At 47.7% G+C, this 27,034-nt stretch overlaps 1 protein-coding gene across 1 annotated transcript in view; it reads left to right on the top strand.

Moving 5' to 3' along the window:
* LOC126195799 (15-hydroxyprostaglandin dehydrogenase [NAD(+)]-like) overlaps positions 1-22,450 on the top strand; it is a 198,411-nt gene extending 175,961 nt beyond the window's left edge. Inside the window, exons 6-7 of the mRNA XM_049934435.1 lie at positions 21,478-21,604; positions 22,400-22,450. Coding sequence (XP_049790392.1) covers positions 21,478-21,604; positions 22,400-22,450 — 178 coding nt within the window. The remainder of the gene's footprint in view (positions 1-21,477; positions 21,605-22,399) is intronic.
* Positions 22,451-27,034: the final 4,584 nt, after the last annotated feature.

Here is a 27,034-nt window from a genome sequence, read left to right on the forward strand (position 1 = left end):
CCATCCAGGCGACGTAATTTATCACTTCCCTACTTCTGTTCAAACGGATGGAATGCCTGCATCATTCTCCTTACTTCCTCTTATGCATGCCCTTTTTCATCCAGTTTTCTTCAGCAGCCTTTCCTGCTAATTCCTGATAAACAGCAAAGGTGTAGTACTTGCATCATCATGTCGATTTGTTGCGTCATCTAAAAATATATTGGACACAGAGAGCTGTTATTTCATTTTTTTCTTCATGGAAAAATTTGGTTAGCCATTTTACTTTTCGTACAAGCCAGACACAAATGTTTGAAAATTGTGCACAAATTATTTAAAATTTTCTAATACACTAAATTGTCTCGATAATGAGGTTTTCTAAACCATTGATTCTTCAGTTCTTTTCATACACTTTTCTAAATCCATTGTATTTCATCAGCGAGGCAGTGGTACTTTCACTTCATCGACTTCTGCACTTTGACACCATCCGATGAGATGGCTCCTACATGTGCACGAATACAGGGACGCTACTCCTAACAAACATCATCAGGCATTCATCCACATGAATATTGCAGCTAGTGAAACTGTTGTGTTGGCCGAAGAGCCAACACCGTGTTACTAGAGGAGGCCGAAAGGCACGCGTTTTAGCTCAAGCAGGCTGGCGTGAGGAGGGAAGGACTATACTGACGTGAGGTCTGGAACATGACAAGGAATTAGAATTCAGAAAGCGGACGTAGCTAGTTTGATACTTAACTTTCATCCATTAATGATGAACGTCGCTCTTGACGGTACATGATTCACAATATCAATATCAATAGTAACTGAATAGCGCGCCTTGCTAGGTCGTAGCAAATGACGTAGCTGAAGGCTATACTAAACTGTTGTCTCTGCAAATGAGAGCGTATGCAGACAGTGAACCATCGCTAGCAAAGTCGGCTGTACAACTGGGCGAGTTCTAGGGAGTCTCTCTAGACTAGACCTGCCGTGTCGCGGCGCTCGGTCTGCAATCACTGACAGTGGCGACACGCGGGTCCGACGTATACTAACGGACCGCGGCCGATTTAAAGGCTACCACCTAGCAATTGTGGTGTCTGGCGGTGACACCACAGAAACAATTACGAGGTCTAAGCGCAAACACTCATTTATTCGGTATCACAAATACCCAGGTTCATAGTGATCATTTTAAAAATAGTCTTAGGCCGCAGCAGTTTCTCGTTCAGTCCATATCCCCACGTAAACACTGCTCCGTGGCGATGTGTTGCGTTGTCATGGAGTGCCAATTTCACGTAAGACTCGTCGTCGCCCAGCGAACAAGTCTATGCTCCTCGAAAATGAGAAGCGATGGAACTTCTGAGCCCGAGGGATCTGGAACTACCTGTAAAACCACGGAACGCGGCTGGCATTCCGGTTCGTGCACTGATGTCAACCTGCGCACTCCTTTCTCTACCTGATTGCTGACGTACAAAACAGCTACGACCTCTGTGGCTGGCTGATCTGATTGCTTGCACTCTCGCTCCGCCTGGAGATTAGGCTGCCCTGAGCAACCTGCGTCGCTAGAGGGAACGCTACACTGCAGTGGAGCTGCGACCACAGATGTATGCCTGACAATAGCAGGAAAGGCGAATATAAGGAGGAATCTGTTAATAATATAAATTTAAATGTTAGCGAACTTTTTTTCTAAATATCAAGTTGAGGCAACAAGAGGATAGAAGCTACTAAAATCTGCCGTTACAGAATAATGTCGAATAACATAATTCGAATAACTAATGAGGAGGCACAGAACTGTATTGCGGAAGAAGTAAATTTACGGCACCATTTGACGAAAGGAAAGGATTAATTGATAGGTTACACGCCAAGGGATATAGGAATTGTGAATTTGGTAATGGAAGGGATAGGGGGAAGGGCGGGGGAGGGGGGATAGAGGGAGACAAGGAAGTGATTACAGCAAGTTGGTGCAAATGGATGCAGGTTTCAGTAATCCTGCAGAGATGGTGGTGGTGGTGGTGGTTGTTGGGATGTTTAAGGGGGACTAAACAGCTAAGGTCATCAGTCCCCCATTCCAAAAACAGGCGAGGCGAAAGTTTGCGGAGCAGCTAAAAAAACCAAAGGGGGAAGGAGACTCTCCCCCAGGCACTAAAACAACACAAATGCAGCAACAAACACTACAGACAAGAAGAGTACAGACAAACACCAGACAGAAGGAAACAGAAGAAAAGAAGATGGCCGGAAACTGGTTAACTGACCACGAGAACAAAGAAAAGGGAAAGAGTCAACCAGCCGACTACACACTAAAATCTGCAACCAAATATGAGAGACACGAGGACAAGAGACACAGAAAGGGAAAGGTGCAGGACCTCTCTAAATGGAACCATAAAAAGGACTACCACAGATAAAATTTAAAACGTCGTTAGCCATGGAGGCATTGTCACATAAAACCAAAGGCAAAGTCCCCTGCAGATTAAAAGACTGCCGGAGGGTGCGCAGTTGGGGACACTCCAGCAGAATGTGGGCTACCGTCAGCCAGGACCCACACCGACACAGGGGGGGATCCTCCTGACGCAAAAGATGGCCGTGCGTCAGGTAGGTATGGCCGATGCACAGCCGACACAGGATGACAGAGTCCCTGCGAGAAACCCGCAGGGAGGAGCGCCAAACATCGGTCGTCTCCTTGACAGCCCGCAGTTTATTCGGGGTTGTCATGCCACGCCACTCAGCAGTCCACATCCCAAGCACCTTACGGCGGAACACCAGCTGCTGATCGCGAGCCGTGAGGCCGATCTCCAAAGCTGGGGCGTCGATCGCCCCTTTGGGCAGCCTGTCAACACATTCGTTCCCCGGGATGCCAACGTGACCTGGCGTCCAAACAAAGACCACCGAACGACCAGAACAGGTAATGGCGGAAACAGACTCCTGAATAGAGGACACCAGAGGAGAAGAGGTATAGCAGCGGTCGATGGCCTGGAGGCTGCTCAGGGAGTCACTGCAGATGACGAAGGACGTACCTGAGCAGGAACGCATATGCTCAAGGCCGCGCCACATGGCCACCAGCTCTGCAGTAAAAATACTGCAGCCAGCCGGCAAGGAGCGCTGCTCAACATGGGCAGCGTGAGCAAAAGCGTAGGCAGTGCGACCGTCAACCAGGGAACCATCAGTGTAGACAGTCTCACAGCCCGAAAATGAGGCGAGGAGCGCAAGAAAACGGCGACGGAGGGCCACATGCGGAACCGAGTCCTTGGGTCCCTGTGCCAAGCCCAGACGGACGGACGGCCGGGGCAAGCACCAGGGAGGCGTAGGTGCACGGACTCGGAAGGGAGGCAGAAGAGGGAATGACCCCAGTTCCGACAGCAGGGACTGGACGTGGACAGCTAGGGAAAGCCCAGACATAGGTCGCCGTTCGGGCAGATGGAGGACCACGGCAGGGAAAAGCAGGCGACGATTGGGACGGCCTGGCGAGCAATGCACGTGGACAGCATAGTCGGCGAGCAGTCGATGGCGGCGAATCCGCAGCGGGGGAACCCCGGACTCCACCAGTAGACTATCCACGGGGCTCGTACGAAAAGCGCCAGTTGCAAGAAGAACCCCACAGTGGTGTATGGGGTCTAACAACTTCAACACTGAGGGTGATGCAGACCCATAGGCCAGGCTCCCATAATCAAGCCTGGACTGCACAAGGGCTCTGTACAATCGCAACAGCGTGCAGCGATCCGCACCCCAAGACGTGTGGCTCAGGCAGCGGAGGGCGTTGAGGTGCCGCCAGATCTTTTGCTTCAGCTGAGTAATATGAGGAACCCATGTGAGCCGGGCATCAAAGACGAGTCCTAAGAAGCGGCAAGTGTTCACCACTTCAAGCAGGTGGCCGTCGAGGTAAAGTTCAGTCTGAGGGTGGACCGTCCGACGCCTGCAGAAGTGCAGAACTCGAGTCTTGGTTGCAGAGAACTGAAAACCATGAGTCAGAGCCCATGATGCTGCCTTGCGAACGGCCACTTGCAGCCTGCGTTCGGCGACTCCCGTAGTCGTGGAGCTAAAGGAGACGCAGAAGTCGTCGTCACACATAGAAGCAGACACCGACGACCCCACGGCTGCAGCCAGACCATTAATGGCCACTAGAAATAAGGAGACGCTCCACACCGAGCCTTGCGGGACCCCATTCTCCTGTGTATAAGATGAACTAGAGGCGGCACCGACTTGCACCCGGAAAGAGCGGCGCAATAAAAAGGTTTGAAGAAAAGCCGGGAGCCGACCACAAAGACCCCACTCATGCAACGTAGCAAGGATGTGTTGCCTCCATGTGGTGTCATACGCCTTCCGCAGATCAAAAAATACAGCAACGAGATGCTGACGTCGGGCAAAGGCCGTATGGATAGCAGATTCCAGCCGCACCAAATTGTCCGCAGCAGACCGGCCCCGACGGAAGCCACCCTGGGATGGAGCGAGGAGACCGCGCGACTCAAGGACCCAACACAAACGCCGCCCCACCATATGTTCGAGCAATTTGCACAAAACGTTGGTGAGGGTAATGGGACGATAGCTGTCCACCGCCAATGGGTCCGAACCGGGCTTCAAGATGGGGACAATAAGACCCTCTCGCCATTGCGACGGGAACACGCCCTCGCTCCAAATGCGGTTAAAGATGGTGAGGATGTGTCTCTGGCCATCCCTGGAGAGATACTTCAGCATCTGCGCGTGGATGCAGTCTGGTCCTGGTGCTGTATCAGGGCAACCGGCGAGGGCAGCGAGGAATTCCCTCTCGCTAAAAGGAGCATTGTATTTTTCAGAACGACGCGTGTGGAATGATAACGGCGTCAGCTCGGCTCGCTCCTTTAGAGAGCGAAAGGTGGGGCGGTAAGTTGCAGTCGCAGAGCTCTTAGCAAAGTGTGCGGCAAGGCAGCGTCCGTGCAGACAGCGCCGTCCAAGGAGATCCCAGGGACACACCAGAAGAGCGGGGGATGGCAGCGTCGGCCGCAGACATGATTGACGTGGTCAAGACACGGACCACCTCGTCAATGTCACCCTGTGGGGGAGACACAATGGTGGCAGTGGAAGTAACAGCCGGCCAGTCAGCCCTGTTGAGAGCCCAGCAGGGCAGGCGCCCAGAAGAGTGACACTGGGGCAGTAACAAATAGATGGGAAAATGATCATTACCACATAGGTCAGGATGCACTCTCCAGTGGAGGGAGGGGACGCTGCAAAGAGAGAGATCGATGGCCGAGAACGAGCCATGAGCCACACTGAAATGGGTGGTAGCACCGGTGTTCAAGAGGCTAAGGTCGAGCTGTGCCAACAAATGCTCCACGGCACGACTGCGGTCATCGGAGACAGTCCCACCCCATAGAGGGTTGTGGGCATTGAAATCGCCCAGAAGCAACAATGGTGGCGGGAGTTGAGCCAACAGCGCAGCCAAGACATGTCGGGGGAGCTCCCCATCCGGAGGAATGTAAACAGAGCAAACAGTAATAGCCGGCGAGAGCTCAACCCTGGCAGCGACTGCCTCTAAAGGCGTCAGAAGGGGTACGGACGAGCTACAGACAGAGTGGTGAACAAAGAGGCAAACCCCACCTGACGCTCGTTGACAGGCAGTGCGGTTCTTATACTATCCCCGATAACTGCGAAGGGCGGGGGTCCGCATTGCTGGAAACCAAGTTTCCTGCAGAGCAATGCAGAGAACAGGGGAAACACTCAGAAGCATCCGGAGCTGAGGCAGGTGGCGGAAATAACCGCCGCAGTTCCACTGGAGAATGGAAGCAGGAAGGGACTGGGAGGGCGTGAAGGCGACTAAGAGGCAGACGGCGCCTCAGAGCCAACTGCCGCCACCGGGGGAGAGTCAGCTGTGTCCATAGGAAAGGCCCCCGAGGGTCTCCACCTCATCCCCGGAGCCAGAACTATTTACAGCAGGCGATACTCAAACCGCCGGAACGTCCTTCTTCTTGGACACGTTCCGTTCCTTCTTCTCGCGTCTGTCCTTAGGGTTAGAGGGCTGGGAGAGCTTCTCTGAAGGAGGGTGGGAGGCTGACGACGACGCAGAAGCCCTACGACCAGCAGGTGGCCGAACCTTCAGCCACTGGCTGACATCCGGCTGGGTAGGAGACGAAACGGAGGAAGGAAGAGCCCCGAGGGACCCCTTCCGCGAGAGAGGAACCGGCAGAGGCAACGCCGGTGGAGAAGGAGGAGGAGGGATCGAGCCCCCCGTTTTTTGAGCAGATGTCACTCCCGAAGGAAGCGTGGGGGGAGCGACAGAAGAGGGTTTGCCCCCAACTGCTAAGGGGGCAACAGAGGAAGGCTTGCCTCGAGACACGAGGGGGGCAGACAGAGATGCACGGCCCCGAGGGCCCACTGAAGGCGGCACAGATGAGGCGACAACCGCCGCTCGCGAGGGCGACTATAACGTGGCTGCAGCATAAGATGTTCGAAGGGAAGCAGGTTACAACCTTTCAAATTTTAGTTTTGCCTCTCGATAAGTAAGCCCGTCCAGGGTCTTAAATTATATTATCTTCCGCTCCTTATGAAGAACGGGGCAATCTGGCGAGCATGGAGAGTGGTGCTCCCCACAGTTGACACATACAGGCGGAGGCGCACATGGAGAATCGGGATGAGAGGGGAGTCCGCAATCTCGACATGTGGCGCTGGATGGACGATGGGAGGACATATGCCCAAACGTCCAGCACTGGAAGCACCGCATCGGGGGAGGGACGTACGGCTTGACATCACAACGGTAAACAATTACCTTGACCTTCTCGGGCAATACAGCACCCTCGAAGGCCAAGATAAAGGCACCGGTGGCCACCCTGTTAGTCTTGGGTCCTCTATGTGCACGACGGACAAAATGTACACCACGTCGTGCCAAGTCGGCTACCAGCTCGTCGTCGGATTGTAACAATAGGTCACGATGGTAAATAATCCCCTGGACCATATTTAAGCTACTGTGGGGAGTGACGGTAACAGGGACGTCACCCAGCTTATCACACAAGAGCAACGCTCGTGACTGGGCTGGGGAGGACGTCTTGAGGAGGATGGATCCATTCCTCATTTTAGACAACCCCGCCACTTCCCCAAACTTATCCTCCAGGTGGTCCACAAAAAACAGAGGCTTCGTCGTAAGAAAGGAGTCACCATCAGTCCTGCTGCAGACAAGGTATTGTGGGACGTAAGGCTCCTGCTTGGCACTAGATCTGCGTCCCTCCCACGGTGCAGCCAACGAGGGGAACGACTGAGGGTCATATTGCGCAGCATCAAAGTCCACTCTGCCTCGCTTAGAGACGCTGGTGGCCGTGCGACCACCAGCTTGGTGTGATTTATTGCGCTTCATTGCGCCACATCCGCCCAGATGCCACCTACTCCGATCGAGGGCTCTCCCCAAGGGCGCCACCCAGCCAAAGCAACGGGTACCTGGCCGATATCCCGTTGTCCGGAGTCCCTGTGCCCCAGACAAGATGGGCACATACTCCTTGGCATGCGTGGGGAGGAAACAGCTCTGGCATGTGTAGTGCGATCCCTGCGTGGTCAGGGGGCTATCACCAAGAGGGTACATGACGACCCCACCACAACGGACTGGCTACTGTGCTGGATTTTAGGTGTTGAAAGGGTCCACAGTTGTCGGGGGCGATAAGAAGGGGATTGCGCACGAGGCGAGAAGGAGGCAACCCAGAAGACGTAGGGTGTAAATCCCGCCACACGACAATAGGTAGCATGCAAGATGGTGGTGCATGAGGGACCAATAGAAAAACACCACGTAAGGCGTCCTTCCCCAAATGGCATGCACTAACAACGGAAATTTGGATAAATGGAGGTCAAACCCAAGAGGGGACCATCACAATAAGCCGAAACGTTTGAGACCCCTTTTAGTCGCCTCTTACGAAAGGCAGGAATACCGCGTGCCTATTCCTACCCGCAAACCCGCAGGGGCTCCCTGCAGAGATGAAAACACAATTGTTGGTTAGAATAACGATGAGAGGCCTTCTACATCTACATCTACATCTTCATGGATACTCCGCAAATCATACTTAAGTGCCTGGACGAAGGTTCATCGAACCATCTTCACAATAACTCTCTATTATTCCGCTCTTGAGCATCGCGCAGAAAAAAACAACACCTATATCTTTCCGAGCGAGCTCTGATTTCCCTTATTATGATAGTCGTCTCTCCCTACGTAGATCACCGTCAATAAAATATTTCCGCATTCGGAGGAAAAAGATAGTGACTAAAATTTCGTGAGATGATTCTTCGCAATGGAAAACGCCTTTCTTTTTATAGTGTCCTTCCCAAATGCTGTATCATCTCAGAGACGCTCTCTCCCCTATTTCGCGGAAATACAAAAGGTGCTGCTCTTCTTTCAACTTTTTCGGTGTAGTCCGTCAATCCTATCTGGTAGGGATCCCAGAGCGCGCAGGAGTACTCCGGAAGAGGGCGAGCAAGTGTAGAATAGGCAGTCTCTTTAGTAGATCTGTTACATTTTCTAAGTCTCCTGCCAGTATAATGGAGTCTCTGGTTTGGATTCCCCAAAACATTTTTCGTGTGTTCCTTCCAATTTAAGTTGTTCGTAATTGTAATTCCTAGGTATTTAGTTGACTTTACTGCTTTTAGATTTAAATGATTTATCGTGTAACCAAAGTTTAACGGATTCCTTTTACCAATCGTGCGGATGATCTCACACTTTTCATTATTTAGTGTCAATTACCAATTTTTACACCATACAGGTATCTTTTCTAAATCGATTCTGCAACTTGTTTTGATCTTCTGATGACTTTACTAGCCCATACACGACAGCATAATCTGCAAACAACCTAAGACGGCTGCTCACATTGTCTCCTACATTATTTATGTAGGTAAGGAACATCAGAGGGCCTATAACACTACCTTGAGGAACACCAGGAATCACTTCAGTTTTATTCGACGACAGTCCGTCAGTCACTACGGTCTATGACATCTCTGACAGGAAGTCACGAATCCACTCAAATAACTGAGGCGGTATTCCATAAGCACGCAATTTCACTACAAGCCGCTTGTATGGTACAGTGTTAAAAGCCTTCTGGAAATCTAGAAATACGGAATCAATTTGAAATTCCTATCTGTAACTCGAGCTTGTGGCATTGTTCCTGCAAATGGTAACAGAAAATTTAGTGTTCCATTAATATTTCGTGTGGATTGTAGTTTTACTGAGTATATTCCGCTGGAAATTGATAAGCAAGAGTATTCTCCACAACTATTACGTGTTACGCTACACACTGATAAGCCCGCAGCCAAATCTTTGCCACGTGGTGACGTGATGCGCTATGAGAAGTATGTAAGCGCAGGAGAGATGGATGGGGATCACCTTAGGGGAAATATGGGCCGCAAATTGGGAAAATCACTGAGATAAACGATTTTGTCAAAGGACAGATTATTCATTCATTTCATTTACGTGTCCGGTCAGCATTTCCAAAACATAGCAGCTGCAATAGCTTTGTCATTTCCTTCGTAAACCTTGTATTGTTTAGGAGGGGGCATACAAGCAGGTGGCTTGGATCTTCTTCAGTCCCGCAGCCGCAAGAGGTGTCTACATATGCTGGAAGGATTCCCCATTTCTTCAGATTGGTGTTGCGTCGGGTGACGCTCTCTCTTAGGCGGTTGACGGACCTCCACACAGAGTATTGTAAGTTTGCGCCAGGAGCTAGTTCTTCTTTTGGTGATACGTCTACGGACAGTGAGCTATCCGTGTTGCAAGACGAATTGCCTCTGCTGCTCCCTCCAGTGCCGCAGTCCCAGCGAGGAAACTCTTGCGGGATTTAAGGCGGGATGTTGCTTTGTTCTCTCATTGTCGGCAGCAGTGGCCCTCCGGATACTGGGTGGGGCTACTTCGACAATCGGATACAATTTGTGCACTGGTGTTGGCTTCAAGCATCCTGAGATGATCCTTGCAGTATCGCTGACCTCAATATTAACTTGCTTAGCATGAGGTGAAGCGTTCCACCCTGAGCAGCATACACAGGGGCTGATACAAAAAGCGCAAGTGCAGAAGTCCTCAGGAGGTGCAGGTTGGCTCCCCAGCTGCTGCCAGTCAGCTTCTTGAGTATCCCATTGCGAGCAACGGCCTTCTGTTTCACGCTCAGACATTGCTGCCTGTACGTTGGAGCCCTGTCCAGTGAGACACTTAGGTAGGCTGGTGTCGGGCAGTGTTCCAGTCGCTCTCCTCGCCATGTGATGTCCAGCTATTGCTGCGCTTCCCTGTTTCGTAAGTGGTAGGCGCTCGCTTGAGTTTTACTGGGATTGGGCTTCAGGTGGTTGGCATCATAGTGCTTGGAGAATTCATCCACTGCTAGAGACAGTTTTCCCTCTAATTCTTTAAAGGTTGGCCCTGAACAGCTACTGCTGTATCATCGGCATAGATGAAGAGCCTGGTACTTGCTGGTATTGTCTGATCATTTGTGTAGTGAAACCCTGTAGTGAAACATGGAATCTGAGGAGAGATTATTATTACCTGTGAACGAGTATCTCGAAAACGGCGAATCTGGTAGAATGTTCAAGTGCTACTGTCATGAACACCTACGGAAAGAGATAGGACTGTGAAACTACCACTAGGCGCTAAATGGTTGGACGTCCACGATTCTTCACAGAACGAGGCGTTCGGAGGCGTGTCTGCTATGATAAATGGCGATTTGTGGCATATATTCCGAAAGAGCACAACGCTGGTGCACGCACAAGTGTCTGAGAGCACACAGTTCATAGTACATTGTTGAACATGTAGCTCCGCAGCAGACCACTCCTATGTGTTCACATGTTGACCCAACGATATGGTCAATTACGACAGCAGCAGGCACGTGACCATCGGAAATCAATGAAACTGTGTCAGCTCTTCGGGTGAATCACATTTTTGCTACACTGGGTCGATGATCCTCACCGCAAACGCCGTCATCGAGGTGAACAGCGGCTCGAAACGTGCAGCGCAGCGTGGTGGGAGCAGTGCTATGCTCGGTAGACGTTCTCCTGCGCTTGTAGGGGACCTGTGGTCGTAATCGAAGACATGCTGACAGCTGCGGACCACCTGCATCCCTTCGTGCTTAAAGTCTCCCCCGACGGCGATATCATCTTTCATCAGTGTAAGTGTCCATGTCTCGGAGCCATAACTGTCCTACAGTGGTTTGGGGAGCGTTGTAGTGAACCAAATTCGCCCGATGTAAATCCTATGGAACCCACGTGGGTTGTTATCGGGCGCCACACACCTCTAAAAACCTGCCAACAAACTGTCGAATCCCTGATAAATAGAATCAGTGATGATTTCCTTGCAAAGACGGACAAACAAGCTATTAAGCAGGTAGCCTGCAAACAGTAGTCTGCGGCTGCGGTCCAATGGATTTGTGACTAGTGATTGTTCAACGATCACGTGAACTTACAGATTATGTTGCTTTACCATGTTTGAATACGTGTGCTCGCACTGTGTAACAACGTCACGAGTGTATTTAACAGTACTGACAACGACATACAAATGTGTCAGCTTACATTACGTTGACATGGCTTAGAGCCCTAATATCAGCACTCGATAATGGCCTAAGGCCGAAATTGCAATAGTCTATTAAAAATAACAGTCACTGGCGGAAAGACGATGTCCTTCAAAAAAATTTTATGACTGAGAATCCCAGCTACAACATGTTTATTTATTAAGCAGGTGGTTCTAATATTTTGGCTCATCATTGTGCATGTATGTGTCGCTGTTAATTTAGTTATCTGCAACGTTCCAACGATCGTATCTGCGATGATACAGAAACAGTCAGTTTGCCAACTATAACAGTTTTTCTCAATGAAATTAGACAGTATGCAGACCGTTCACATGCCTGTTTTTAAATCTCTCTCTGCCTCTCTCTCTCTCTCTCTCTCATCCCCTCTTCCCTCACACACACACACACACAGACACACACACACACACACACACACACACAAGCACAATCTTCGTAGACACAATTAGAACAGTACACCCGAATGAGATTTTCACTCTGCAGCGGAGTGTGCGCTGATATGAAACTTCCTGGCAGATAGAAGTTTCAGAACAGTACACATCCGCAAATTTTGCTATGGAGTTAAATGAGTTATGAAGCATATGAGATCCTAGTTTACGTTTGAAGTTACATTTACATAATGTTGCTATGTACTGCACTCCTTTCTATGTCGCACAAAGGCTGATTGAAGGATGCTGTAAGTCATTTTTTTCTTCCAATACTATATTTATGAAACCTACTGTAATTGCGATTCATTGTTGGCAAGAAAGCTACATAAGGAATTAAGTGCACTATGAGGCTGCTATCAGTATACAAAACTGCTGAGTCTTCGTAGCCACTTGAAGACGTACTGTCTGTTGGGTTTAGTCTCCCGATCTTCGGCCGACGTTTGTTTAACGACCATCAAATAAACTCTGATATTTTCCATAAGGGCCGGCCGAAGTGGCCGTGCGGTTAAAGGCGCTGCAGTCTGGAACCGCAAGACCGCTACGGTCGCAGGTTCGAATCCTGCCTCGGGCATGGATGTTTGTGATGTCCTTAGGTTTAACTAGTTCTAAGTTCTAGGGGACTAATAACCTCAGCAGTTGAGTCCCATAGTGCTCAGAGCCATTTGAACCATTTTCCATAACACACAAGTTGCAGAGCTCAAAAATTTAAGATCTGAAACATGTGACTACCAGTTAAGGTTCATACTAATATACGAGGGGCGTTCAGAAAGTAAGCTCCGATCGGTCGCGAAATGGAAACGACTATGAAAATCCGATAAAGCTTTGCACAGATGTGTTGGGTAGTGTCTCTAGTATAACCGCAGTTAGCATCACGTCGCTCTTCTCATTTCTGAGCTCGCAGTGAGTGCGTAAAGATGTCTAGAAAATAGTGTCTGCCGCCAAGTACGAGGGCCTGGTGAGAAATTTCGCCTGAAGCTATGCAGCTAACATTACATAACTGTCGTGCTGTTTCTTCTTCAAGACAATTCTCAGCCGCATTCTGCAGGGGCAATGAAGATGCTCCTGCATCGTTTTCAAATGGAAATGTTAGATTACCCACAATACAGTCCGCAATTGTCTCCCCCTGAGTTTCATCTCTGGTCACATGAACCGCTGTCTTTGAAGACAACATTTTGACACAGACAACGAGGTGTAGGCCAGCGTGGAGAATTGGCGGAAAGCACTGGCGGCTGCCTTCTATGATGAGGCTATTGAAAAGTTGGTACAACGCTATGACAAAAGTCTAAGTCAGAACGGCGACTACGTAGAGAACTAGCTGAAAGGTGTAGCTAATTGTTACAAGTAAAACATTTCTGATGTTCACTGTGGTTTCAATTTGGCAATCAATCGGAGCTTACTTTCTGAACAGGCCTCGTAAATACTTAAGGACTTAGAATATTCTGTTTCGTTGCTGCCTTACGTTCACGAATTACTTCTAAAGGCGAGGTCAGGCCTTGTACAGCCAAGAACTGCATGCATGGCTTTTTTTAATCTACGTTTAATAACAGTCAGTTTGCGCAGAACTAGATATTAATTTTCAAGAAAATTTTATTTATATTTCCAGTTGCTGAATTTAAAATTTTGTGACATTCGTATTCAAATGCTTTACACCAGTCACAGAGACTACCAGTCGTCAGTAGTTTGTCATTTAAATTTTTGTATAATCTGATTCGTGAATTTAAAAGCGGCATATTCTGTGCTGAGGCTCTTTTAGATCCAAACTGAGATAGAGTCCGTTATTTTAGGGTAGGAGTGTTATTATTCCTGTGTACATACTCTCCGTCCCACTGCCGTCAAAAGCTGGAAGATTTGTCGGTAATTAGTAACATTTATTTTGATAGATATCGTGTAAGGGAATCTGGAAATCAGATAATCCAACTTATTAGGCTGTAATTGCTAAGCATTACAAATTTAACCGAACATATTGCACACACACACACACACACACACACACACACACACACACACACACACACACAAGAGAGAGAGAGAGAGCAGGAATTCGGCCATGTAGTTGAGATATTACCAACTCTGTAAGAGTTCTTAGTTCATCTGAGAGAGCATTGAGTAATTATGATTCAGCTATATGTGTACATCAAGGCTGTTGCTTCTTTTGTAATTATAGTCTATTGATTTATTCACTGAACTGTATGGTGCCAATCATTTGAGCTTCTGGTAGGAAGTAATTATAAACAGACTGACTATTTGACCAGTATCATTTATTATTTATGTTAAAAACGACGTGATTCCTCCAGCTGTATTATGGTGTTGATTTTATTGGCAACTAGTTTCGATGTTGTTACAACATCTTCAGGCCCGTACTTGTTGACAGTAACCGTATGTGTGTAACACTAGTAGTCAGTGGTTAGATAGGCGTGTTCCATGCGGAAGGCAGGTAGTAACTGATATCAGTTACTACCTGCCTTCCGCATGGAACAGACAACTGACATCAGTTACTACCTGCCTTCCGCATGGAACACACCTATCTCACCACTGACTACTAGTGTTAGACACATACGGTTACTGTCAACAAGTACGGGCCTGAAGATGTTGTAACAACATCGAAACTAGTTGCCAATAAAATCAACACCTTAATACAGCTGGAGGAATTACGTCGTTTTTAACATATATTATACCAGCTGACGTCCCAAGTCATCCGTTTTAATTATGGATATATGAAGATCATTTATTATTTAGCTGTTTTGTTTAATAACAAAATCCTTGACATTCGTAAACTGTCAATTGCCATCAGTATTTAATTTTATTAGCTGCATTATTAATATCAGATATTATACAGGAGTTATCGATTTTTTTAATTACTTTCCTTGAAACACAATAGAAGTTTCAGTAAAAAGAAATCATTCTTACTTCTCTGTTTCTTCTATCCATTTCACATAATTTACTTTTCTTTGTGCATTGCATATCGATTCCTTTTGTAATCAAAGTCTTTTTCAATGTCTCAGTAGTGTCAGAGGCAACGGCCTTGCCGCAGTGGATACACCGGTTCCCGTCAGATCACCGAAGTTAAGCGCTGTCGGGCGTGGCCGGCACTTGGATGGGTGACCATCCGGGCCGCCATTTTTCAGGGTGCACTCAGCCTCGTGATGCTAATTGAGGAGCTACTCGACCGAATAGTAGCGGTTCCGCTCAAAGAAAACCATCATCACGACCGGGAGAGCGGTGTGCTGACCACACGCCCCTCCTATCCGCATCCTCAGCCGAGGATGACACGGCAGTCGGATGGTCCCGATGGGCCACTTGTGGCCTGAAGACGGAGTGCATATTACTGTCAGACTGTATTATTTTATTAGGAAAGCAGTTGTTAGAAATCGATAGAAATTGATATATAAGTACAATAAAACTGGAGTTGACGCCTGCCACAATATGCACATCCCTCCCGTCAGCTTCATCTAAGAGTGCCTTGAAATTTTCTGCTGTCTGTTCATTGATTATTCCAACTTTTTCTACGTTGCCCCTTTATTGTGACCACGTAAATTATTAAGTATGGCTACTCGTGCATCATGTTCAAAGAGACAATTATCACGGTGCGTAGCGCCGCTGCCTCTAGATGGTTTGGTCCCGTGTTTGTTTCCCGATCGGGTTGGAAGCTATCTTCGCTTGGAGACTGGGCGTTTGTGTTGTCGTAACCATTTCATCTCATGTTCATCTCAAAGACGGGCAAGCTGCACCAGACAGCCGATCTTCCTCTGGCTAATGGTGCTACATGATCATTTTGTTTTACAAACCCTGCTGTGCAAACACGTGTATCATTGACTGTTCAGCCACAAATACTGTGTTTAGTGTACTGTTTTACAATGTGATTCTGTTAGGTTTCGAGTGTTGAGTGACATTTCAAAATACTTTCTTTTATCTGAGTGTTTAAGAAAATTACTTTTGAAATATGCAAATACTACCATTTGCTATGTATGGTCGACTAACTGTCACAATAATGACTCATGTTTCACTAAGAGTATTTGAAAGTTACCGGATGAGTATTTATACATGATAATATCGTAAAAGTCTTTTCCAATAGCAGCATTTCACATTCACAGGCGTTCGAATGGCTATCTAACTAAAAACTGCTAGTTTTATCGGATGTTATTTTTAACATACATGATAAGTTCATTATCGATAAATTGGTCACTTCCTTAATGTTCTGCACGTTTAACATATGGAGGATTGTGGATCTAGTAGACTAATGGTGCATTTTGTACCTGTGAAGTGAGAATACCACAGGGTTGTGCCCTAGGTCCAGTGATTTTCCAGATCTCTAGCTAACTACTAAACACGGTAAAAGACACCTCTGCTTCTAGTCTACATAATTGTCACCTTGGAGCAAGTGGAATATAATGCAATGAGAGAAATGAGGACATCGGTTTGCGGTTTATGGAGAACTAATTGACGTTTAACTGCAAGAGAGGACAATGCAAAAACATTTATGGCCCATTGCTACCTGTGGTATAGTGACTTTTCCTTTTGTTTCTCTACGTCTCTATACCTGTAAGCTTAACTGCCAGGCAGGCTTGCAGTAAATATTACTGAGCAGGATTTTGATCCAATATTTAGTGACAGAATTTTGTTTGATGTTTCCTTAGCTGCGACACGTACTTTAGTTGTACATAGATAGTTAAAATTGATACGTGCGGCGCGACTGGAGGCTCAATAACAACGGATCCCAGGTAAAAAATTCAGAGCATGTTTACTAGTAAACACATTAAGTAATTTCTTCTCCTTGGAGCAAGTTGTTACATCGACAGCACGTGGTTCGGTCAGAATTACATTCGAATGGCACAATAACTGTCTGTTGGGTTGATTGCCTCAAGAAATATCAAAGATAGTTCGTTTTGGAATGCAATAGTTCATAACACAAAGCAGCATGGCGACCAACAGCAAAATCCGCACACGTCCTCTGCACAGAGGCCTCCCTTCGGTGAAGCCCGCTGGCGGCACAGTCTGGTCCACGTAGAGGAGGTTGCTGGAAAGACTATGGCGTATAAGACTCCGTCGGTTAACGACACTTTGATTGACGAATCACTACTGCAGTCGGCATCTGGCCCAGAAAGCTCATTAGGAATGAACTGCCGTAGCACAGTCGAGGTGCCGACTTAAATATTGTGTAGGAGCCAGGATGCAAACGGACCCTTTCGTGGCCGTGTGATTGCACGGAGGCAAGTAGGTCCACAGGGCCAGTGACTTCTCTCTGCCGCCTGCTGGCCCAGCAGCTGGGCGAATGGCCCCTGCGTCTTTGCTGTATAGGCCACCCGCTCGACATTGATGCGTGACTGGTTGCTATGTGAGATGGTGAACAGGTGCGATATAGGAAAAATACGAGGCCTGTTCAGAAAGTAAGCTCCGATTGATTGCCAAATTGAAACCACAGTGAACATCAGAAATGTTTTACTTGTAACAATTAGCTACACCTTTCAGCTACTTCTCTACGTAGTCGCCGTTCTGACTTAGACTTTTGTCATAGCGTTGTACCAACTTTTTAATAGCCTCATCATAGAAGGCAGCCGCCAGTGCTTTCCGCCAATTCTCCACGCTGGCCTACACCTCGTTGTCTGTGTCAAAATGTTGTCTTCAAAGACAGCGGTTCATGTGACCAGAGATGAAACTCAGGGGGAGACAATTGCGGACTGTATTGTGGGTAATCTCACATTTCCATTTGAAAACGATGCAGGAGCATCTTCATTGCCCCTGCAGAATGCGGCTGAGAATTGTCTTGAAGAAGAAACAGCACGACAGTTATGTAATGTTAGCTGCATAACTTCAGGCGAAATTTCTCACCAGGCCCTCGTACTTGGCGGCAGACACTATTTTCTAGACATCTTTACGCACTCACTGCGAGCTCAGAAATGAGAAGAGCGACGTGATGCTAACTGGGGTTATACTAGAGACACTACCCAACACATCTGTGCAAAGCTTTATCGGATTTTCATAGTCGTTTCCATTTCGCGACCGATCGGAGCTTACTTTCTGAACGCCCCTCGTATAAGGGCTGAACGGAGAGTAAGGTCCGATCGGTCGCGAAATGGGAACCACAGCGAAAAACAAAAATTTTCTATTCGCAACAGTTAGTCACACCTTCCAGCTCTCTCTCTAAACTGTCGCCGTTCTGACGTAGACGTTGTACAAACTCTCCAGTACCCTTGTCACAGAAAGCAGCCGTCTGTGCTTTCCGCCAATCCTCTACACTGCTCTGCTTTTCGTTGTTTGCGCCAAAATGTTGTCTCCGTAGCCAGTGGTTCATGTGAGCAGAGATGAACATCGTAGGGAGCCAATTAAGAGCTACAGTGTGGGTGATCAAACACTTCGCATCGAAAACGCTGCAGGAGCGTCTTCATTGCCCCTGCAGAATGCGGCTGAGAAGTGTCTTGATGATAGCGACGCATGACATTTATATTACGTGGGCTGCATAGCTTCAGGCGAAACCTCTCACCAGATCCACATAGTTGGTGGGAGACGCTGTTGTTTCAGGCACTTCTACGTGATCACTTTGCATTCTGAACTGAAAAGAGCGACGCCAAGCGATCGACAGGTACACTAAACACACTGCGCGACACACCTGTGCAAAGATCCACTGAATTTTCACTGTGATTTCCATTTCACGCCAAATCGGACCTTACTTTCCGAATAAATTTCGTATTTCTCTGCAGTCAAAATAATTTAACGAATGTGCTCTCGCTTAGCACATGACAGGAATGAATTTCATACATCGTGTACGTTAATAGTAACGTTTATTTATTTTAACTTCTCTCCTCTTATCCAAGCGGAGATACATACACTATGTGATCAAAAGTATCCGGACACCTGGCTGAAAATGACTTAGAAGTCGTGGCGCCCTCCATCGGTAGTGCTCGAATCCAATTTGGTGTTGGCCCGCGCTCAGCCTTGGTGACAGCCTCCACTCTAGCAGGCATACGTTCAATCAGGTGCTGGAAGGTTTCTCGGGGAATGTCAGCCCATTATTCACGGAGTGCTGCACTGAGCAGAGGTGTCGATGTGGGTCGGTGAGGCATGGAACGACATCAGCGTTCCAAAACATATCAAACGTGTTCTATAGGATAGGTCAGAACTCTGTGCAGGCCAGTCCATTGCAGGGATGTTATTGTCGTGTAACCACTCCGTCACAGGCCGTGCATTATCGTTCGTGTTGAAAGATATTATAGCCATCCCCGAATTGCTCTTCAACAGTGGGAAGCACGAATGTGCTTAAAACATCAATGTAGGCCTGTGCTGTGATAGTGCCACGCAAAACATCATGGGGTGCAAGTCCCTCCATGAAAAAACGACCACACCATAACATCACAGCCTCCGAATTTTACTGTTGGCACTACACACGCTGGCAGATGTTCCCCGGGCATTCACCATACCCACGCACTGCCATCGCATCGCCACATTCTGCACCATGATTCGTCAATCCACACAACCTTTTTTCACTCTTCAATCGTCCAATGTTTACGCTCCTTACACCAAGGAAGGCGTCGTTTGGCATTTACCGGCGTGATGTGTGGCTTACGAGCAGCCGCTCGACCATGACATCGAAGTTTTCTCACCTCTCGCCTAACTGTCATAGTACTTGCCGTGCATCACGATGAATTTTGGAATTTATGCTTGACGGTCTGGATACATGGCCGCCTATGACACATTACGACCCTCTCCAACTGCCGGCAGTCTCTGTGAGTCAACAGACGAGGTCGGCCTGTACGCTTTTGTGGTGTACATGTCCCTTCACGTTTCCACTTCACTATCACATCGGGACAGGGCCTAGGGATATTTAGGAGTGTGCTAATCTCGCTTATAGACGTGTGACAAAAGTGACACCCAATCATCTCACCACGTTCGAAGTCCGTGAGTTCCGCCGAGCTCCCCATTCGGCTCTCTCACGATGTCTAATGACTACTGAGGTCGCTGATATGGAGTACCTGGCAGTAGGTGGCAGCACAATGCACCTAATATGAAAAACGTATGTTTTCAGGGGTGTGCAGATACTTTGATCACATAGTATATGAATCATTCGCATCACAACATCAAGGAAAAGTCAAGTATCATTTTGTATTATACAATTGTGGCCATTAAAAATGCTACACCACGAAGATGGCGTGCTACAGACGCGAAATTTAACCGACAGGAAGACGATGCTGTGATATGCAAATGATTAGCTTTTCAGAGGATTCATACAAGGTTGGCGCCGGTGGCGACACCTACAATGTGCTGACATGAGGAAAGTTTTCAACCGATTTCTCATACATAAACAGCAGTTGACCGGCGTTGCCTGGTGGAACGTTGTTATGATGCCTCGTGTAAGGAGGAGAAATGCGTACCATCTCGTTTCCGACTTTGATAAAGGTCGGATTGTAGCACATCGCGATTGCGGTTTATCGTGTCGCGACATTGTTGCTCGCGTTGGTCGAGATCCAATGACTGTTAGCAGAATGTGGACTCGGTGGGTTCAGGAGGGTAATACGGAACGCTCTGCTGGTTCCCAATGGCCTCGTATCACTAGCGGTCGAGATGACAGGCATCTTATCCGCATGGCTGAAACGGATCGTGCAGCCACGTCTCGATCGCTGAGTCAACAGATGGGGACGTTTGCAAGACAACAAACACCAACCCAAACAGTTCGACGACGTTTGCAGCAGCATGGACTATCAGCTCGGAGACCATGGCTGCGTTTACCCTTGACGCTGCATCACAGAGAGGAGCGCCTGCGATGGTGTACCCAACGACGAACCTGGGAGCACGAATGGCAAAACGTCAGTTTTTCGAATGAATCCAGGTTCTGTTTACAGCATCGTGATGGTCGCATCCGTGTTTGGCGACATCGCGGTGAACGCACATTGGAAGCGTGTATTCGTCATCACCATACTCGCGTATCACCCGGCGTGATGGTATGGGGTTCCTTTGATTACACGTCTCGGTGACCTGTTGTTCGCACTGACGGCACATTGAACAGTGGACGTTACATTTCAGATGTGTTACGACCCGTGGTTCTACCCTTCATTCGATCCCTGCGAAACGCTACATTTCAGCAGGATAATGCACGACCGCATGTTGCAGGTCCTGTACGGGACTTTCTGGATACAGAAAATGTTCGACTGCTGCCCTTGCCAGCACATTCTCGAGATCTCTCACCAATTGAAAACGTCTGGTCAATGGTGGCCGAGCAAGTACCTCGTCAGAATACGCCAGTCACTACTCTTGACGAACTGTGGTATCGTGTTGAAGCTGCATGGACAGCTGACCTGTACACGCCATCCAAGCTCTGTTTGACTCAATGCCCAGGCGTATCAAGGCCGTTATTACGGCCAGAGGTGGCTGTTCTAGGTACTGAGTTCTCAGGATCTATGCACCTAAATTGCGTGAAAATGTAATCACGTGTCAGCTCTAGTATAATACATTTGTCCAATGAATACCCGTTTATCATCTGCTTTTCTTCTTGGTGTAGCAAATTTAGTGGCCAGTAGCGTATTTAGCGTGACGGACTGTCGAGGCGCGACTGCTGCCTGTCGCCGCTGACCCCTGCTCTGTCTGTGTGTGTGCGCGCGCAGGCCGGAGCACGTGGCCGCGGCCGCCCTGCACGTGCTGCGCGCCGCCCCCAACGGCTCGGTGTGGGTGGCGGAGGGCGGGGAGCCCGCCTACCAGCTGCGCTTCCCGCACCGCACGCAGCTGCGCGCGGCCGAGCGGCCGTCAGCCCCAGGGCCGGCGCCGCCGCCGCAGTAGCCGCCGGCTCCCGCCGTCGCCGCCGTCGCTGCAGCCCCCAGTTCTCCAGTACCTTCCCAGGCATAACTTCTGCTCAGAGCGTCGAGTAGCATCTTAACGGATTAGAGGTGGATTGTACAACAAATTACGCAACGCCGAGGTGATCTTGTCCCTTCAGTGGGCTGTCGTGTTCGCTTTCTAACAATACGACGTGTCAGTTCTACTTTGCAATCGTGCGAGTCGGTTGCAGTCTCGCGACACACACATACCGCTAGCAGGGTGTCAATACCTTAGGCAATTCCACATCCTCATCTTTACTCCGCGGTTTCTACCTTGCTGTCTATTCTACGACCGTCAATTAATTTACAAGGGGGCGACGTCACAAGCAGAATCTAGCTTCAGTTGATCATTTCGATGAGAGTTTTTGGTTACCTTGCAGGGACTCTCCGTTCCTGATGTTGCACAAAAGTTCTAAAACAAAAATTACGTAGTGTAATTTGCGTCTTAGAACTTACATCTGTGGCACAAATAATTTTCCTTTAAAACAAACGAAAGTTATTTTCAGTGTGATATCTAGACCAGAATTAATTACTTAGTCGATTACTGTTACTTGTAGACAGTTAAAAAATTATTGTCAGTGACAAAGGCGACAAAACTTTTAGAATGTGATTCTGTAAAGCCATGTAGTTAGTGGTAAGTTATTAATAAATATAACCAGAAAAAAAATTGAAAATTTTTCACTTCCATTTTAACCACTTATTTCCTGTACAGCACATTTCTGAACACGTGGTGTCACCTGTACAGATCAATCTCCTCGTCTAGGTAAGTAGAACAGTCTCTGCCCTAAAAACGTACTGTCATCCAGACGGAATTGTATTCTCAACCGCAAATATCTTCTCTGTATTAACGATTTGCTCAGAACTGTACCTCAAATTTATTACTCGCAAAAATACTCTTCGAGTCACTAAAACTGAAAGCGTAACGTTGTTCCTCTTTCACATTTTGTTGCAAAATTCAGACATCAAGCCATGATCGAGTGTTTTTCCTGTGAGTTACTCAAAGCCTGTCTACTGGTTAGAGTACGTATTTATCTTTTGCACACCCTATCCCAATCTTCGTGTGTCCTCATACTCCTTTTACCTGTATTTTGTGTGTCTGATAATTTTCTGGTGTTTGAGGTAAGTGTGGTAATCTGCGTGCCTGCCTCCTTGAGCGTGTCCTCAGCTACGTGTGGGATGGGATGTCACGGATTCTGCCACTGCAGTTCCAATTCGTTACGAACTTATGACTATAACCCTTTGGTGTAGAAGTCAAAGAAGCGATAGGATCTTCAGATGCAGTATGCTGTAGTCAGCTACCTTAAGGAAGTCCAGCTCTCCTCTCCATAAAGATCGGACGGGGAGCAGAGCTTCGAATGCGCTCACTGTGAGGGCGTCAAGTTGATCTTTGTATGAGCTCCGAATGATCTCACGAATGTCGGTATTGTATATGAGGTTTGTAAGATAAATTTCACAGGAAATGCTTGCAGAAAGCTAAACGGGAGATTTGTTAATGTTAGAATTTTCAGCTAGGAAAGAAGGTCTCCGTATTGATAATGTAGATGAAATCATGTATGTACTTAGAGATAATTTTGAATAATTTATTGCGTCCTAGATTTAACCCGAGTGTGAAATACTTTGCTCGGGTAAGCAACGTTTCGTGGTGAGTAATGGCTTACTTTGGCTTCAGTGAATCTCGTGGTCGGGGTCTGAACAGACAAGGCAAAGGCTGTTGGCTTGCCCTATATTAGTTTAAACTAGGATGCGTTATATTAATTTGAAAAACAAATTGCGTATAGAGTAATGACTGTGCGGACGAGTACGGTTTTGTGGTAACTGAGACATTGCGTCTAACGTACTACGTGGCCATCAGCCGCACGGCCAATGGAATGCTTACACCACATCCACTGAGCTTCTTTTACAGTGTTAGTTTTACAGCTTGGGAGTGACTCCTTTCTACTCCCAGGAATGGACACATGGTAAGTAGATGCCGCTGCTCTCACAGTCTGTAGACTAGGCAATGAGAAGCGCCGTTTCTGAGATATGCAAAGAAAGATAGTAGGCAGCGCGCGAGTGTGGTGTACTTAAGAAAACAATCGTGTGAAGATTATTCAGCTAGGGTGGCAACAACGTGAGTGAGAGCAGAATTGGTCTGCTGGTGACCCACTACAGAATATGCGAATGCGCCACCATTTACTGTGTCAGCGTGTGAAAGCATTTGTTTAATTGGGGGAAAGAATTTTTGTTGAATCTCTAAAACTCATCATTGGAAGTAGTAGGGGCTCATAGATTGTAAGTTCTTTGGTTATGTATGCAGTCGGACTTAATACGTTTTATTAATACACTACTGGCCATTAAAGTTCCTACACCACAAAGATGACGTGCTACAGACGCGAAATTTAACCGAAAGGAAGAAGATGCTGTGATATGCAAATGATTAGCTTTTCAGAGCATTCACACAAGATTGGCGCCGGTGGCGACACCTATAGCGTGCTGACATGAGGAAAGTTTCCAACCGATTTCTCATACACAAACAGCAGTTGACCGGCGTTGCCTGGTGACACGTTGTTGTGATGCCTCGTGTAAGAAGGAGAAATGCGTACCATCACGATTCCGACTTTGATAAAGGTCGGATTGTAGCCCATCGCGATTGCGGTTTATCGTATCTCGACATTGCTGCTCGCGTTGGTCGACTTCCAATGACTGTTAGCACAATATGGAATCGGTGGGTTCTGGAGAGTAATACGGAACGCTGTGGTGGATCCCAAAAGGCCTCGTATCACGAGCAGTCGAGATGACAGGCATCTTATCCGCATGGCTGTAACGGAATGTGCAGCCAAGTCTCGATCTCTGAATCAACAGATGCGGACGTTTGCAAGACAACAACCATCTCCGCGAACAGTTCGACGACGTCTGCAGCAGTACGGACTATTAGCTCGAAGACCATGGCTGCATCACATACCGGAGCGCCTGCGATGGTATGCTCGACGACGAACCTCGGTGCACGAATGGCAAAACGTCATTTTTTCGGATGAATCCAGGTTCTGTTTACAGCATCATGATGGTCGCATCCGTGTTTGGCGACATCGTGGTGAACGCACATTGGAAGCGTGTATTCGTCATCGCCATACTGGCGTATCACCCGGCGTGATGTTATGGGGTGCCATTGGTTACACGTCTCGGTCACCTCTTGTTCGCATTGACGGCACTTTGAACAGTGGACGTTACATTTCAGATGTGTCACGACTGGTGGCTCTCCCCTGCATTCGGTCCCTGCGAAACCCTACATTTCAGCAGCATAATGCACGACCGGATTTTGCAGGTCCTGTAGGGGCCTTTCTGGATACAGAAAATATTCGACTGCTGCCCTGGCCAGTGCATTGTCCATTCAAGCTCTGTTTGACTCAATGCCCAGGCGTATCAAGGCCGTTATTACGGCCAGAGGTGGTTGTTCTGGGTACTGATTTCTCAGGATCTATGCACCTAAACTTCGTGAAAATGTAATCACATGTCAGTTCTAGTATAATATATTTGTTCAATGAATACCCGTTTATCATCTGCATTTATTCTTGGTGTAGCAGTTTTAATGGCCAGTAGTGTACTTTTGAACTGGAAGGAATTTCAATGCATGATTCAGTACGAGTATGTGAGAATGTGTGTGATGACGTAGGAGGGAGTGCACAACCCAAATTACCTAAGTACTCCTGTGTGCAGTGCTCAGGCGTGAATCGCCAAAGAAACTGATACAGGCATGGCTTCACGTACTGAGATATGTAAATAGGCAGAATACGGCGGTACGATAGTGATGAATACATAAGACAGTAAGCGTCTGGCGCACTTGCTAGATCGGTTACTGCTGGTACTATGGTAGGTTATGAAGATGTAAGTGAGTTTGAACGTGGTGTTATAGTCGGCGCATGATCGATTGGATACAACATCTCGGAGGTAACGATGAAGTGGGGATTTTCCCATACGACCATTTCACAAGTGTACCGTGAATATTTGTAGACCGGCAAAACATGAAATCTCCGACATCGCTGCGGCCAGACAATGATCCTGCAAGAACGAGGTCAACGACGACTCAAGAGAATCGCCCAACGTGACAGAAGTGCAACCCTTCCGCAAACTGCTGCAGATTTCAATGCTGGGCCATCAACAAATGTCAGCTTTCGAAGCATTCCAATGAAACATCATCAATATGAGCTTTCGGAGCCGAAGGTCGATTCATGTACCCTACTGACTGCACGACACAAATCTTTACGCCTCGCTTGCGGCCGTCAACACCGATATTGGACTTTTGATGACTAGAAACATGTTGCCTGGTCGGACGAGTCTCTTCTCAAATTGTATAGAGTGTCTGAACGTGTACGGGTATGGAGACAACCTCATGAATCCATGGGCCCTGCATGTTAGCAAGAGACTATTCAAGCTGGTGAAGTCTCTGTAATGGTGTGGGACGTGGGAGTGATACGAGACCCATGAGGCATCTAGGTACGACTCAGGCAGGTGACACGTACGTAAGAATCCTGACTGATCAGCCGCATCCATTCACCTCCATTGTGCATTCCGACGGTCTTGGGCAATTCCAGCAGGACAATGCGACACGTCCAGAATTGCTACAGCGTGGCTCCTGGAAAAGTCTTCTCAGCTCTTCCGCTGACCATCAAACTCCCCAGACATGAACATTGTTGAGCATATCTGGGATCCCTAGCAACGTACTGTTCAGAAGAGATCTGTAGCCCCTCGTACTCTTACGGAATTATGGACAGCCCTGCAGGATTCGTGGTGTCAGTTCCCTCCAGCACTACTTCATACATTACTCATGTCCGTGGCACGTCGTGTTGCGGCTCTTGTGCGTGCTCGCAGTGGCCCTACGCGATACTAGGTAGGTGTACCAGTTTCTTTGGCTCTTCAGTGTATGTGATACTGCTTAGTTTGTGCTAGAAGGAGTTTGGTAGCGATTCATGATGAAATTGTTAGGTTAACATGTAGCGATTGTTCTATATCTTACCAAAGATTAGTGTATTAATCTGACACATTCTTTTCATGCAAAACCTAGGCAGTTTTGAAGGTGAATAAATCGCCATATTCTTGAGAACAAAATGAGATTGGTGTCCATATTGCCTGTCTCCTGGTCACAATAGATCATTTCCCGCCATTTTGTCCCGCCATTCAGTCATTGTTCACAGTTCCAATATTCTGTTCGCAATACTTAAGAATTTTGTGCAATAAATGGGATGTGGACGGCTTGTAGGTCATACTTATTGAGTGGCTCACTAAATGTTAGTATCATTGCTTCATTTGTTTTCCTTGTTACCGTTCTCTGTTAATGCCCACCGTAAGAAAGTGGGACCGTATAATCAGATAG

The sequence above is a fragment of the Schistocerca nitens genome, chromosome 7, assembly GCF_023898315.1.
Source record: "Schistocerca nitens isolate TAMUIC-IGC-003100 chromosome 7, iqSchNite1.1, whole genome shotgun sequence".
In the NCBI taxonomy this organism is placed as follows: Eukaryota; Metazoa; Arthropoda; class Insecta; order Orthoptera; family Acrididae; genus Schistocerca; species Schistocerca nitens.